The sequence below is a fragment of the Engystomops pustulosus genome, chromosome 1 (genome assembly GCF_040894005.1).
Source record: "Engystomops pustulosus chromosome 1, aEngPut4.maternal, whole genome shotgun sequence".
Lineage (NCBI taxonomy): Eukaryota > Metazoa > Chordata > Amphibia > Anura > Leptodactylidae > Engystomops > Engystomops pustulosus.
In genome coordinates, this window is record NC_092411.1 from 111,540,878 (window position 1) to 111,554,259 (window position 13,382).

At 40.0% G+C, this 13,382-nt stretch overlaps 1 protein-coding gene across 1 annotated transcript in view; it reads left to right on the forward strand.

Moving 5' to 3' along the window:
- The first annotated feature begins 385 nt into the window (after positions 1–385).
- Positions 386–13,382, forward strand: part of RASEF (RAS and EF-hand domain containing) — a 55,259-nt gene continuing 42,262 nt past the window's right edge. Inside the window, exon 1 of the mRNA XM_072150888.1 lies at positions 386–1,249. Coding sequence (XP_072006989.1) covers positions 876–1,249 — 374 coding nt within the window. The 5' untranslated portion in view covers positions 386–875. The remainder of the gene's footprint in view (positions 1,250–13,382) is intronic.

A 13,382-nucleotide genomic window follows, 5' to 3' on the forward strand; every position in this document is an offset into this window, starting at 1 on the left:
CAATTTGCGCCAAACCTTGCGTTTAAACAGAAAGTCACAAATCAGTCCAACTGTGTAAACTAGTCTATGCAAATAATACATTTGGTACAAGCAGGGTCTATGCCAAGGGGACTTTGCACAATGGAAAGTGACCAAGCAGTATTTGTACCACAAATAGCCAAAACAACGCCAAACATAGACAACGAAACAATGATAAATTATCACCAGTTAGCCTCAAAAAGGTTTTGCCTTATATCTTCTTCTGCTCTCTGTGGTTAATGAAGTACAAGTTTACACTACTAGGGAGCTGTGAAAGTGGAGGAAGGGGGAGGGCTGGGTGCACAGGCTGGGTGCACAGGTAAGCTGGACGCTACCTGCACTCTGAGACACGCAAGAGCCAGGGCTGCAGAGCGAGAGAGAAGGGTGGGGGCACCTTCCACATAGCACTGCACACACAGGAGGAGGAAGAACTGGAAGCAGCATAGGAAACCTCTGCAGCACTAGAAGCCATGGACTCGGCAGGGACAACAGGTGGATTTAGCAGGAGCTCTCCCAGGAAAGAAGAAGCTGAGCAGGAGCTGTGAGAGGGGACAGAGGGAGGACCTGAAGTGTCTCCTGGTGCTGCCCCGACCACACACTCCCAGAGGGAGAACTAAGTGCTGGCAGGGGGAGGGAGAAACAGTTAACCCCTATAACTCCAAACATCAGCAGTCTGGGTGCCCTTTCCCTAACCTCCGCCACTCTATGACCCACTACCTGCTAGAGGAGGCGGACTGACGGGCACCTGGCCAGACTGGCACAGGCAGGAGTGCTAGGACCTGCCCCCTGCAGTCACCAGCTGTGGACCGGCACCTTGTATAAGCCAGTGTCAGTCTGTGGCTGGTAATCAGCTCTGGATGGAAGAGAAGGAGGACTTGTCCAGGCTCCGTGCCCTCTTCCTCTCCTATGATGCCAAGCGCTCTGGGCGGCTGGGCAGGGAGGACTTCTCGTCCCTGTGTGCAGAGCTCCGGGTAACTCCGTCTGAGGTGGAGAACATTTTCAGGCGCTTGGACAGGGATAGGGATGGCTCTATTACTTTTGAGGATTTTGTCATGGGTTTCCGTGGGACTCAAGGTCTACGGGTGCAAGAGGGGAACCAAGATGTGTCCATGGTGGTGCCAAAGAGGAGCCCCCGGATGTCGGAAAGTGAAGTACTAGAAGAAGAGAACTTCAGCCCAGCCTGGAAAGACTTCCAACTACGGCTTGGGGAGGAATCCAACTACATCCCAAGGTCAGTGCCAGCTGCCAGCCTGCCTGGCATTACAGCTATATGCCATCTTTCCTAGACTTCAAATATACAAGCATTCCTCTTTGTCTGGAGAATTGCCAGGCAGGGCACAACCTTGGGGGAGTTGAGAGGACCGACACATTGGTTGTCACCCAGCTTTCCCATCAGGGCAGTGTGTTCCAACTGTCAGACTGTACAGTATTGTTGTGATCACAACCATTTTACTTTAAATCATTTGCTTATTGTTATTAGCAGACTTTAAGGGCATGTTCACACCTAGCATATCTGTTGCAGAAATGATTGCAACTGTTTCATATTGTTGAAAGGCAAATTTAAGACATTTGTGTAATATCCTCTGTTAGAGCAACATCACTTATTCCGTGGAAGTTGTTCCCTAAGCAAGCACTGCTTCTGATAAGATACCCATAGTACACAGTTAAGGGGGTCTATTACAGTAAGATATCCAAGTTCACAGGGGCAACCATATGGCACTTGCTTCAGTGGAGGGGAATTAGAAGCAGGACCCATCAGGTTATGACTGTCACCTTAATCCATTTCTGTAGATAGTATACAAGTCCCCAGCAGTGCAGCTATTAACCTGTAGATTACACAGGGACTTGTCCAGGAGGAAAAAATATAAGTTGCAGATCCTGTATTTGGACACACATTGTACACACGTCAGCAGCTCCCCGGGGAGTAGCACAACAAGCTCTTTGTGCAGACACATGCACCATTAAGGACCGATATTAATAGGAGATATCACAGTCGTAATAATGTGTATATTGTATATTGTATGGCACATTTTAAAGTGGTTTTCTAAAACTTTACAATGATAAGGATTGGTCAACAATATCTGCAGTTATCCCAAGTGATTAGCTTATGAAAGGGCTTTGGTTATATACTGAGCAGTACAACCTCTTTATTACCAGACATACGTCCTTTTATTGTATAGCAGCTGTATGAGAAAAGGGACCTCTGATACGCAATATACAAGTGCCACTAGAGCTGAATAGGCAGCTCTTAAGCTGCTAATTGTTAGACCTCCTTAAAGGGAGTCTACCAGCTCCCAAACCAACATACCTTTCCTGTTTCCCAGCAACGTATAGACCCAGCGACATATAGGAATTTCAGTTTTTATACATCTGAAAATGAGTTTGCATAAGCACATCCACTTTCCTATTTCTGCACCTTATTACTACAGAATATAAAGCACATAGGCTGTTACTGTTAGTACTAGATATTGTTGGGCAGTATAAGAAGAATATGGATGCATCAAAAGATAACTTGCATAAAAACAGATATTTCTCTAAAATAACAGATTCCTTTGCCTAGAAAGCTTTTAAAATGCCCTATACAGGGCTTCACATTTGGACTTTATATTCTATGAGTTGGTTCTGGTAATGTTTCTCCTGTCCACATCCTCCATTTACTTGTGAGAGGCGCTAAGAGTCTGGTTTCTCTGCTTTAGGCACGTGCTCGGCATAGGGAGGCAAACCTTTATGCTGGTCAGATCCCCCGGACCAATAACAGTGCAATAGATGGGGGTCCTTTCATCATAGTGAATTATGATGCAAGGACACTCTGTAGCTGGCTGGACAGCAACGCCAGGTGCTGTGTTTGTATTTGTCTGTGCCTGTCATGCTGTTATGGACTAGAGAGCTTTATATACGTTTATCTGTAATAATAAAGCTGACCTCATCCATATTTCTTGGACATGCGTTCTCCCTCAATTTTCAGCTTCTTACTTTAAATAAAAAGAGGATCTTACAACACTAAAAAAAGGCAAAATTGTTGATATTGAAAAAAACATAACTCCAGATTCTTGGCCGTAACTGGACTGTTCATGATCTGGGACCTACAGTGAGGAAAATAAATAAAACTTATCCACCTACAAAGAATAAAGAGGTCTGTAATGTATAGCCAGAAAATCACATCGAATGGATTGTCCACTTTAGTCAAATTCCAGAAGATAATTGTTTGTGTAATGAAAATGTATACAATTTTCCGATATACTTTCTATATTAATTATTTATGGTTTTCTAGATAGCTGTCATTCTACAGGAAGCTACATTCTTTACTTCCTGTGGATAAGCACCACTCCATGGTCATGTGATGTCACAGGGGCACAGCTTATTAGTATCACAGAGAGTAATCAGAACTGTGTAACATAACAAGCCTTGCACCTGTTTGACATCATATGACCATGGGCAGATTTCTATCCGCAGGAAGTAAACGATGAAGCTTCCTATACAATGACAGCAATCAGAGATCTAGAAAACCATGAGGAATTGATACATAAAGCGGTACGTATATCAAACTTTTGGCAAATCTTTTTCTTTAATTTTTGAGTCTTTTCATTTGCGCCTAAAACAGTCTCCCTTCAAAGTTCGCCATTGTTTAGTTTTCTGCAGTGGTCCAAATTATCCCCTGAATTCAGATGTGAAAATTACAACTTTTTTAAAAAGTCGCAAATTTTAGTAGAAATCTAAATCTGTCCTTGACTGGGCGCAGAAAATTAGCTTGGAACTGATTGCGACTTTTGGCGACTTTTTACGACTTTTGTTTTAAAAAATTGAAAAAGACCAAACACCACATGTATCATGAAAAGTCCAAAAAAAACAGACGGACAAAGCCAGACTTTGGAAATGTGGCCCAAAGTATATTGGAAAATTGTTTAACTTTTTATTACACAAACAATATCAATTGTTGGTGGAATTTGCTGTAAGTAAACAATCCCTATAATAATAATTTGCATTATATTTAATGAAAAAAGTATTTGATCACCTACTAATTTCCAAGAATTGTGGCTCTCTCAGACCTGTTATTTAAGAAGATCCTCCTAATCTGCACTTATTACCAGTATTAATTGCACAATTTTGAACTTGTTACCATTATAAAAGACACTGGACCACACACTCAATCACTCACACTCCAACCTCTCCATCATGGGCAAGAGCTGTCTAAAGACACCAGGGACAAAATTGTAGGCTGGAATGGACTATGGGATGATAGACAAGCAGCTTGGTAAGAGGGCAACAAATGTTTGCGCAATTATTAGAAAGGGAAGATACATAAGGTGACTGTCAATTTTCCTCGATCTGGGACTCCATGCAAGATCTCACCTCGTGGGGTAAGGATGAATCTGAGATAGGTCAGGAATCATCTCTACACAGGAGGACCTGATAAATGACCTGAAGCCTGGTAACACAGTCTTAAAGGTTACCATACTATGCCATCATGGATTAAAATAATGCAGTTCTTACAGGATCCCCCTGCTTATGCCTGAACATGTCCAGGCATGTTTGAAGTTCTGTACTGACCATGTGGATGATCCGGTGGAGGCATGGGAGAAGGTTATATCATCAGATAAGACCAGAATAGAACTTTATTGTATCAAATCCACCTGCTTTGGAGGAAGTACAAGTACAACCCCAAGAGAGCCCAACAGCACTCCAAACATGAAGCATGGGGGTAGAAATGTCATATTTTGGGATGCTATTCTGCAAAGGGGACAGGGAGACTTACCTGTATAGAATAAAGGAAGAATTAACCATGTTTCACAAGATTAGTTAGAGCAATAATCTGATATACACAGTCGGGGCAACTAAGGAGTAGCTCTGTAAGAATCATTTCAAGGTACTGGAGTTGCCTAGCCAGTCTCTAGACCTGAACCCAACTAAAAATCTTTGTAGGGAGCAGAAACTCAATGGGCCACATTTATCAAAAGAAGGGAAAACTGCAGTTTTCCTGTGAGGTGGGCAGAGTGTGGCAGATTAATCAAAAGTGGCGCACATTCTTCATTAATTTGGGCCCCCTACACAGCTCGGGAAGTGTGCACCAACTTTTTTTAGTGCACCTTTAACATAGAGCTTGCAACACAATTCTGTCAAGTAGCGTCATTAAATGTGGTGCACGGTCTGACTTTACACTGAAACGGATATATAAGTTCAGAAAGTTAGACAGAAAACTGTTGAAAACACTCCTGAAAGATCTGGAGAAGATTTGGATGGAGGAGTGGGCCAAAATCACTGCTGCAGTGTCAAGAACTACAGGAAATGTGTGGATTCTGTAATTGCAATTCAAGGTTTCTGTAACAAATATTATGTCATGATTTTCTATTGTATCAAATACTTATTTCACGAAATAAATTATATTAATAAATAAATATTAATCATATTAATAAACAAAATGTATTATTTAAAAGTCTCACAATGTGATTTTCTGGATTTCTTTCTTATTTGAAGGTGCTAAAACTTGCAAAATTGGCAGTGTATCACATACTTAAACTTAAACCTTGTCCATGAATCACATGGTGAGGTTTAAGAAAATAGACTAGTAACTATCTTTGTTGGCATTTTTACTTAGAACTACAGCTCATCCAGGGAGATTACTGCTCCAAATCCACCCTATTATAATAAGCTTCACAATGTGTGGGCATATTTTACCAACATATACTGTGATCATATTACCACATACTTCCACACAGTCCTACAATTACCTCCTTTTTTCAGAGTTGTAGCTAAAAAACATAATAAACAGATGTGCCCGATCCTGAAATGGATTATATAGACATTTATGTTGGAACATTTATCTGTAAAACAGATGTTTCAATTAATTTGTAGCTCTTCATGTATTAAAGCGGGCCTGTCACCGGAAATGTCCTTTTTACCTGGTGACAGGTTCTAATAACCTATGCTCTGCTGATTTTAAAAATGCCTCTCTCAGCATTCTGAATCATTTCTGTAGTTTATAATCGTTAGATTTAATAGTTGGATATTGTTTGTGTAATGAAAAGTTTTAAAATTTTCCAGTACACTTTCTGGATTAATTCTTCATGGTTTCCAAGATCATTTCTTGTTGTCTGCTTGCTGTCATGCAACAGGAAGCTTCATCATTTAGTTCATGTAGATAAACAGTGGTCCATGGTCATGTGATGTCACACAGGTGCACGGCTCATTATAACAAGCAGTGTAATGAAACCTAAGTGATGCTAGCCAACCATACACCTGTGTGACATCACATGACACTGGGCCGTTGTTTATCTACAGGAAGTAAACTATAAAGCTTCCTATAGAATGACAGCAAGCAGAGATCTAGAAAACCGTAAGGAATTGATGGAGAAAGTATATTGGAAAATGTAATAACATTTCATTACACAAACAATATTAATTGTTTGCTGCAGTGTGCTTAAAGTGAACAACCCCTTTAAGCCTTTGAATGATGATGATGCAGGCTTTTACTCAGTCAGTCAGTCATATAATATTACATAAGGCTGGGAAGAAAGTTTGGTGCTATAATATGTGAAAGTACTTGTTTATCCTGCTGTTAGTATACCTACAAACATGGAATATAATAATATATTATACCAAATGTAACCTCATAATGATTACCCACTGTCTTTAGTGGAAAATGTGATAAATAAAAATAATATATAAAGAGATATATAAAGGGCACCCCTCATGGGAGAGATGTTATACAACAGAATACACATAGATGAATGACAAAGAACAATATATCCAATGAGCAATGTAATAGGAAGCTGGAAAAAAACATTCCAAAGGTGGTATTGACAAAAAAGTCTTTGTTTATAGGGCTTTCGCTGTGTGGTCCAAAAAACACACACCCTTTATTCTTAGGGTCAGTAAGCTTACAATGATACCACATTTTTGTTTTGTTTTAATACCTTAGAATAAAAACTGTTATACTGTTCATATTTCAGGTCACAGATTGTGGCAATATTCCAAAGGAATATTTGTCTACTGCAAAGTAATTGCATCTTGTGCGACAGGATTTTAAATATCCAAAATATAATTAATGTGAGGAGGTATACCCTACACCCAGTATATGCAGTAAAAAGTTTTACAAGCCATGCAGCTCAGGTATGAGGGGGAATGTATTAATATTTGGCGCTAGTAGCAGTGTTTTGTACTGTTATTTTTCCTTGTGTCACAAGTAATTAATATATTTGTTGCATTGCAAGAAGATAAAAGGGCATCAGAAATGAGACTCCACATTCAAGAAGGGGTTTAGAAGTTACGGCAGCACAGTGGCTCAGTGGTTAGCACTACAGCGCTGGGGTCCTGGGTTCAAGTGCCATCCAGGTCAACATCTGCAAAGCGTTTGTATGTTCTCTCTGTGTTTGCGTAGGTTTCCCCCAGGTCCTCCGGTTTTCTCCCACACTCCACTCCAAAACATTTTGGTAGGTTGATTAGATTGTGAGCCCCATGGGGACAGGGACCGATTTGACAAGCTCTGTGTGCCGCTGTGTAATCTGTGTGCTTTGTATAAATAGCGAATAGCTATATAAATAGGAATTATTATTACTATTATTGTTAGAATTTATTTTTGATGGTCTAAATCTGCAACAGAAATTGCAGCAAAAAATATGTTGTGAAACTGGTAGTGCAAGAAAAGTGTCAGGGAAACAAATGTTGCACCAAAATTGAGAGACAAAAAAAATTGTGAGTGACAGAAAACTGAGGTTTTTAATGGCGCGGACACTCGGAACAGATACAAAATAAATAAACCTGTGATTGCTCAACAACAAAAAAGAAGAAACAAAAGTGTGAATACATTCCCCCCCAAAGTATTTCAGGGTTGTGGGTTTGAAATCAGTGTTGGACTTGGAATTGGACTCCAACTCCAGCTTCAAAATAAAATAAATATTATACATTTTTGTTATTGTATATTGAAACTGTACCATGCATATGTTGGTGCATATTTAGATTTCCACGAATTTTGGAAAATAAAAATGTGTGTTCCTTCAAACTCAATCTAATGTCAGAACTGTGATTATTAGTTATGCATTAATAATTAATTATTTTACATCAGCCACCGGAGTTAGAATGGATGGAAAGTAGAGTAAGTTACTCATAGTCTGATTTATTGATTTCTCATTCCTGGTTTATTTACTGCAGAAAATTAAGCATAAACTTCCACGACACTGTAGCGTGCCGTAGACCTGACAGTTTTGCTACATGTTTTAGCTATTCATTTGACTGAAGTGAACATAATATGCTTGGAAAACCCAGGGTAAAAATCACGATTGATAGGTTTAAAAAATGTTAGAATGTGTATGGTCTGCAGTAGTTGTAAGCCAAGTGCTCGGTGATCTCCCCTGTTACTTCTGCTGTGGACTCTTGCTTGAGCTGCCTTGGTGAAAGAGCAGCAATGCTTGCTGCAGCTGGGGTGATGCAGGGGAAGGCATGGTGTCTTGTAGTCAGTCCTGCTGCACACTCTGCACCCCGTTCCGGATGGCACAGCTGGTTCAAGTAGACAAAACTACTGGAGAGGGCACTATAAGAAACTGGTAGTATCTGGAGGAGCTTAGGGTAGGGTTTTTAGTCCAATAGGAGGGTGGATTTGTATTAACGTTATTCTGCATTACAAATTGTAGCCTATTCATGGGGTCAAAACACTGATTGTCATCATTAGTCAATTATGATTTTTTTTCTCTCGACCTCTGAATAAAGCTTATAATCAGTACAGGCAGCTTACATGTAAGTTCATAACCTTATGGTATGTTCATAAAGTATATTTTTTCTGACTGATTTTGTGCATTTCCTATACCCATGGTGTCGTCTCATGCCTTGTAGAATGCTCAGCATATATATTGTTGAGAGCACACTTGACTCAAAACCTGTGCAGAGAAGTCCTGGTCTTGCAGTAAATATCCTACACTTTCCTTTGTGTATACTCCTTCTATTCAAATACATTTGATATATGAGAAACTGGTGACAACTTATCAGGGACATTAAAGGTGATCTTAAATCCAGTCTGTTTTTCCACAGGTCTTAGTGCATACAAATATTAACTTATCTTTCTCTGATAAAACTCAGTTATAAAGTTTCACTCCAGCAGTTTTCTGTTGGCTGATGCAACCTTTTTCTAATTAATATAACATGGGATAAAGCAGATCTGGTGCTGCATTGTTTTATGAGAGATCACATCCAGAAACACTCCATGAATGTGCACCCGTTAATATAATTTTCTATTATCACTACATTGAAGAAATACATTAGTATAATTAGTACAATACAATAGTACAATTTTCTCAATGGCCACACTCATTAACAACACTACGCTTTTCTAGAAATACTGTAATTATAGTGAATCGGCTAAACTTTTAAGGAAGCAGGATAGACTGGTTATAGTATTTAGGACTGAGCTGACAAAAAACAGCAGCCCATCATGACGTGCAAATACTCTGATGCTAAAATGGTGCTCCAGCATACAGGTTCAGATTGATCAAACAATCTACCCCAGTATTCTGGCATAGGTTGCACATAAATACATGCAAACACAATACTGTGCACAGAAAGAAGCATTCCGGTGCGTATTCGCACCGGCCACCACATTTATGTTGGAAGTCTGTCATAAATGTGTCATGCCCCTTGAACTGAGTGCACCAGAAAAAAACCTGCACTTCGGGTGCATGCAGCCTGCGCCACATTAATGCAGACCAAGATCCGGTCTTCATGAATGTGTCACTCGCTGCACATTAGTGAGGCAAACTGCACGTAGTGTTGTTTGCCTCAATAATATTATATTTGGGCCACAGTATATAGAAGAGAGCGGTCCTCTTGCATTGGATAGTATCTGACTTCTCTTACCCAGCCCCCTGGTGCTTTAAACTGGTGTCTCTAGACAGGCTGCCACTTTTACTGTGGCTTCTTCAAGAGAAGTGAACTATTGTCTGAAGTCCAGATCCATAATTAGGAGTTAGGCTACATTCACATTTTTTTCTTAATACACACAACGTATACACCAAGAATACTCCTGACGAAAGCATCCTTTATTGCTGTGCAAGCTCCATTTTATAAATCCGGAAAGGCCATGGGAGGCAATTGGGGATGGATGCAAAATATTGCACACCTTCCCCAGTCTTCACTGGGCGTACGTTCAAGGGGGTCCATATAAGGAGAGTCACATCCCTGGGGATAACACACTGAAGATGTTCACCTCTCCTACTTTCAGGAGAAGAATGAAGGGGGCATGACAATGCTTAGAGTTTGATACGTTTCGTCGCGCCACAACCCTCTTATACCTTTTGTTGGCTATTTTGAAATCACAACCATATTTTGCTAGTTAAGAGGCTGTGAAAAACACAATTACGTTTCTGTTAGCTGCTGTGAGTGGATTTTAGTGACATCAAACGTGGTTTTATTGCGTTAACTTCTGTAACATTATAGGTGGGTTTGAGTGGGTTTCAGGCAGGAAAGCTGTTATAATTTTAGAAATGTGCTTTTGTTAGGTTATCTATAGGTTATACATTGTTGATCAGGTTAAATACTATGACATCAGTCGTGGTTTATTCCTCTTAAACGCTGTTTTGGTGAAAACATCAAAAGCCCACTGTTTCCACTGTACCCTAGGGGGGTGTAGCTTAAACCTGGAAAACAGCTCCATTACTTTATCCCTTCACCAATTGGCACTATGCATCGAATAGTTGGTTCTTCTGATATATCTAGCATAGCTTTAGCATATACTGGCACAACTTTCTGCATATTTACAGGCCTTCATAGCTGAGCTATTGTTACTTCTTCATCTTAATATAATTTACAGTTTATCAGACTAGATGCAGATGATAAAAGTTTCTAAACTCTTTGTTATAACTCAAAGTTATAAGTGGTATAAACATGCATGCAAGGTAAGGACTTTGACAGAACAAATAGCTATCCAAAGTGACATGATGGGAATTTGTTCTGTAATGTTATAGGTCTGCTTCCTGTGAAATCATTCTTTCAGACAAAACAGCAAGCCCTTAGCAGAAACCCTCTAGTTGCAGAGCAATTACGGTAACATGATAACACACAATAATGTTCAGTACTTGATAATACTACATGACGTAAGTAGAGAGTGATACTTGCAAAGGATCCAAAACAAATAGGGGCAGATTTACTTACCCGGTCCATTCGCGATTCAGCGGCGCTTTCTCTGCGCTGGATTCAGGTCCAGACGGGATTCATTAAGGAAGTTCCTCCGCGTCCACCAGGTGGCGCTGCTGCTCTGAAAAGCATCGGAACTCGCTGGAGTCCACCGAGCCGGGGTGAGTTAAGGTAAGTGCAAGCTCCGCTGCGGTTTTTCCGAATCCGTCGGGTTTACGCTCGGCCATGCCCCCCGATTTCCGTCGCGTGCATGCCAGCGCCGATGCGCCACAATCCGATCGTGTGCGCCAAATCAGAAATATTCGGGTAACACGTCGGGAAAACGTGAATCAGGCCCTTAGTAAATGACCCCCATAGGGTGAGATTTATCACTAGGCCAATTATTAATGGGTTTGCACCCAATATTATTATTATCCTCTTTCCACAGGATAGGGGATAACAATCTGATTGGTGGGTGTTCCACTCCACCAAGTGGAGTGGTAGGTCAATTAAACATCATTGTGAATGACCATACTTGAAGTTGCTGAGCAAAGCACAGGACTCTCATCGACTGTGAATGAGAATTTCAGGGATACCCAAGCTTTGTGTCCAGCAAATTGATTGATATGCCAAAAAACACCCACTTTCCTGTATACTTCTGAAAACTGTAGTGGTATAAAACTGTAAAGTGTCACTAAATATTTGCCCAAATACTGCCATAAATGTGCAAATATCCAGCTGATCCATCTAGTCAAAGCAAAATGGAAAGAAAAACTATTTTGCTGCAGATTAAGAAATGTCAATTATTGCAATTCAAAGATTGAGCTATGTCCCCCTACTGCATTAAGCTTATATCTGTGACAGAAACCAACTGTTTTCTGCTGGAGACATAAATCCGTGTTATATTCACTATATGTCATAGGTCAGTGGTAGCAAACCTAGAGCACTGGTTCCAGAGGTGGCACTGAAAGCCTTCTCTATGGGCACACAGGCCATTTGCCAGATAGGACTCAAGGCTTCCTCTTGCAGTCTCAGGCCACCCAAAACAACACCATCAACGGGTGGAGCACGGCAATGTGGACAGGATTGGATCAGGGCTCAAGCTATAGGCCCTGCCTATGTTTCTGTCCATGGGACCCTAGAGGTAAACTACAACGATAAACTCAATATTTTCCTTCAACTGTATTGGTGGCCTCAGGATGCCTGTGTGGTTGAAAGTTGTGGCAGAGCAGGGTGCAGTAAGTTACTGCTTCAATTGTCATGTTGGCACTTTGAGATTAGTTGGTGGGCTCTGGTTAAAGTTTTGGTACACAGTCTCCAAAATGTTCTCCATCATTGTCCTAGGTTCTAGTATGCAAGAGTGATGTGTAGAGAATGTAGAGAATTATTCATGGGGAAGTCCATTTGAAAAATGGATACCAAAAAATAGATCAACTGCACAAAACTAAATCATTTTCTGTCTACATAGTCAAATAAAACTGGGTTTGATAATTTTCTTCCAATGTATTTTGGACACCTTCTAAGAGGGTTAACTGTGTGATACTGAAATGTCCAAATTTTACAAAAATAAACTACTTTTTTGCTCCATATTCTGATATAATTACTTTTATTATATTTCTGTCTATTGTAAGATCTGTGGGCTGTGAGGGGCCTGAGCTATAGTTTTTGTTGGTACCATTTTGGGGTTCATAAATATTTTTTTTGGGCAAAGGGTGACCATAAAATAACAGCATGGTTACTGTGATTTTTATTTAGTTTTTTTTATACTCTTATAATTTAATCATGCAAACTACTTTGAACTATTTATACTATCTATATAAAAGGAAACATGATGGCAGATAAGAATAAAGTTATGTTATGGGTTACATTCTAGGTCGCATACTAGAAACAAAAGTAGCACTGCAATAAAAAACTGAATGAGATTGGTTAGTGTCTCCATATCAACATTGTTAGAGGCTTTGCTGTAATTAGTGACTGGTAAAATGTAGAAATTTCAGTGCAGGCTTCCAAAAAGTCTAAAGCAATTCTTTATTTGTGCATCAGCAAATACACATTGGATAAAAGTACATGGAAAAAGAGCATTCAATGAGTTTCGGCTTACAAGCCTTAGTCATGATCCATAGAATAGACATAAAATGATTCCACTTATATAAAACTCCTAACCCTGGTCACATGACTCAGGGAGGAGGAAAGCAGGAGGAGTTACAATCATTTACCCCTAGTTAGAAACGTTAACCCCTAATACAAAGATGACTTTTTACGAACATAAA